This window comes from Myotis brandtii, unplaced genomic scaffold (genome assembly GCF_000412655.1).
Source record: "Myotis brandtii unplaced genomic scaffold, ASM41265v1 scaffold18167, whole genome shotgun sequence".
Classification (NCBI taxonomy): Eukaryota; Metazoa; Chordata; class Mammalia; order Chiroptera; family Vespertilionidae; genus Myotis; species Myotis brandtii.
Genome location: NW_005356739.1, coordinates 11020 through 13117, shown reverse-complemented (window position 1 = coordinate 13117; position 2098 = coordinate 11020). Strand labels below are relative to the sequence as shown.

Below are 2098 nucleotides of genomic sequence, written 5' to 3'. Positions count from 1 at the left end.
GTCCCCGGCAGCGCCCCCCCCTCAGCCTCAGGGCAGCCCCTCTGACCCGGGTTCAGGGGCCCATCCTGTCCCTGTGGGACCTTCCGAGGGACCCGGGAACCAGCCCTCCCCCCACCTGGTCACGGGCCAGCTGTGTGCAGACTCCACGGAGGCCCTGAGCCACATCTCTTCCCAGAGCCGGCGCTGCCGACCCTGACCCTGGGGCCGGCCTGACCCTGAGGACACCGCCCTGAGGCCCGGGGACAGGCCTGCCAGCCACGGAGCCCCCAGAAATAAAACCCAGCTGCAGCCCCGTGAGCCAAACAGCCCCTGCTGACCGCGATCGGAGAGGCGATCCCATCAGCCCTTGGGAGTCAGAGCCAAGTGACCTCCCGGCTCCTGGGCATAAAGGGGGCCAAGGCAGCTGCTCCTTCAAATGCATAAATGCCCGCGGGGCTGCGGGTCCTGAGGGATCAGCACCTAGGACAGCAGCCTCGAGCTCCAATAAAGGGCCCTCAGGGACCCAGGAAATGGAGGTGCCTGAATATTCTGACCAAGAATTCAGAGTCAGCCTCTTCAAGATGAGGAAGGAGATAAAAAGTATACAGATAAATAAACAATATCAGAACAAACAACAAAAAGTCAGAAATTCAACTACAAAATACCATGCACACAGCTTCCACCTATTAAAGGACAGAAAGTCCCTGGGCATGAAGAGTGCAGAGCTGCCCAGGGGCTCAGAGACGCCCATGTGACACAGCTCACGCCCTTTGCCTGAGGCTCACAGGCTCCCCTCGGTCAAGGCCTGAGGTAGCAGCTCCCCACCCTCCATGAGGTGCTCACACTTCACTGCAAACAGGAGGGTCCTGCTCACACTCCGCATCCACCGGGCGACCCTCCGCGTCCTCAGTGACCTTTTGGTGACACATTCAGGCTCTGTCACTGTGAGGTTCCACGGACGGACAGAGCCGGGTGTCACTGAGCTGTCATTACAGTGTCCTGTTCACAATCCCATTGCCCCTGAGCGAAGGCTTTGGGTTCACATCGACAGATTCTTCTTCTAGTAAAATCTGTTCACACTCAATCTAGAGTTTTCCCTCTCCCTGAATTGATCATTAGAATCACACTGTGAATCACATCACCTTCTTTAATATATTTTATTGATGTCAGAGAGGAAGGGAGAGGGAGAGAGAGAGAGAAACATCAATGGTGAGAGAGAATCATGGATGGGCTGCCTCCTGCCCACCCCAACCTGGGGATTGAGCCCACAACCCAGGCATGTCCACGGATGAGAAATCAAACCATGGCCTCTGACTTCATAGTTGAACAGCAGCTGCGGGAGAGCTCACCAGCTCACAGACCAGAGGGGTTTTTGTCTCACTTCCCCACAGGCCTGGAGCACTGTGGCACCACTGAGACCGCTGTCCCATGCTGAGCAGTAATAGTCGGCCTCGTCCTCAGCCTGCAGCCCCGTGATGGTCAGGGAGCCTGAGCTGCCAGTCCTGGAGCCAGAGAATCGGTCTGGAACCTCTGAGGGTCGGTTGCTATTATCATAGATGAGGAGTTTGGGGGCCTTTCCTGGGAGCTGTTGGTACCACCCTACACCATTACCCCCAATGTTGGAGCTGCTTCCAGAGCAGGAGATGGTGACCCTCTGGCCCAGGGACCCCGACACTGAGGATGGCTGAGTCAGCACAGACTGGGCCCAGGATCCTGCAAGAGGGGGAGACACAGAGGTGCTGAGTCTGGGTCTAGAGACAAGAGGAGGAAGCAGGGCCCATGTGTCTGCCCAAGGCCCCTTCCCCGTCCCCTTATCCAGTCACCTGTGCAGTGAGCCAGGAGGGTGAGGAGGAGAGGGGCCCAGGCCATGGTGGAGGTCATCCCTGAGTCCTGCCTCCTGAGGCCCCACAGCTGAAGCAGAGCTCCCCACACCTCTCCCTTCCCCTCTTCATAGTCTGCGGGAGGGAGGGCCCACTCATGCAAATGAGACCCCAGCTATTTGATCCCTCCCTGGGCCCTGGGCAGGGCCCTCTGCCTGAGGATGGCCATTGGTGTGGGCGGGGGTGGGGCTGTGTGGGGCCCAGGTTTGGGGAAGTCACAGCTGACAGCCCTGAGCAGA

General features: G+C 58.6%; 1 protein-coding gene across 1 annotated transcript in view; it reads right to left on the bottom strand.

The window, feature by feature from the left end:
* LOC102244905 (Ig lambda chain V-I region BL2) overlaps positions 1-1920 on the bottom strand; it is an 8537-nt gene extending 6617 nt beyond the window's left edge. Inside the window, exons 1-2 of the mRNA XM_005863901.2 lie at positions 1803-1920; positions 1361-1692 (exon numbers count right to left, since the gene is read on the bottom strand). Coding sequence (XP_005863963.2) covers positions 1361-1692; positions 1803-1860 — 390 coding nt within the window. The 5' untranslated portion in view covers positions 1861-1920. The remainder of the gene's footprint in view (positions 1-1360; positions 1693-1802) is intronic.
* Between the last annotated feature and the right edge of the window lie 178 nt (positions 1921-2098).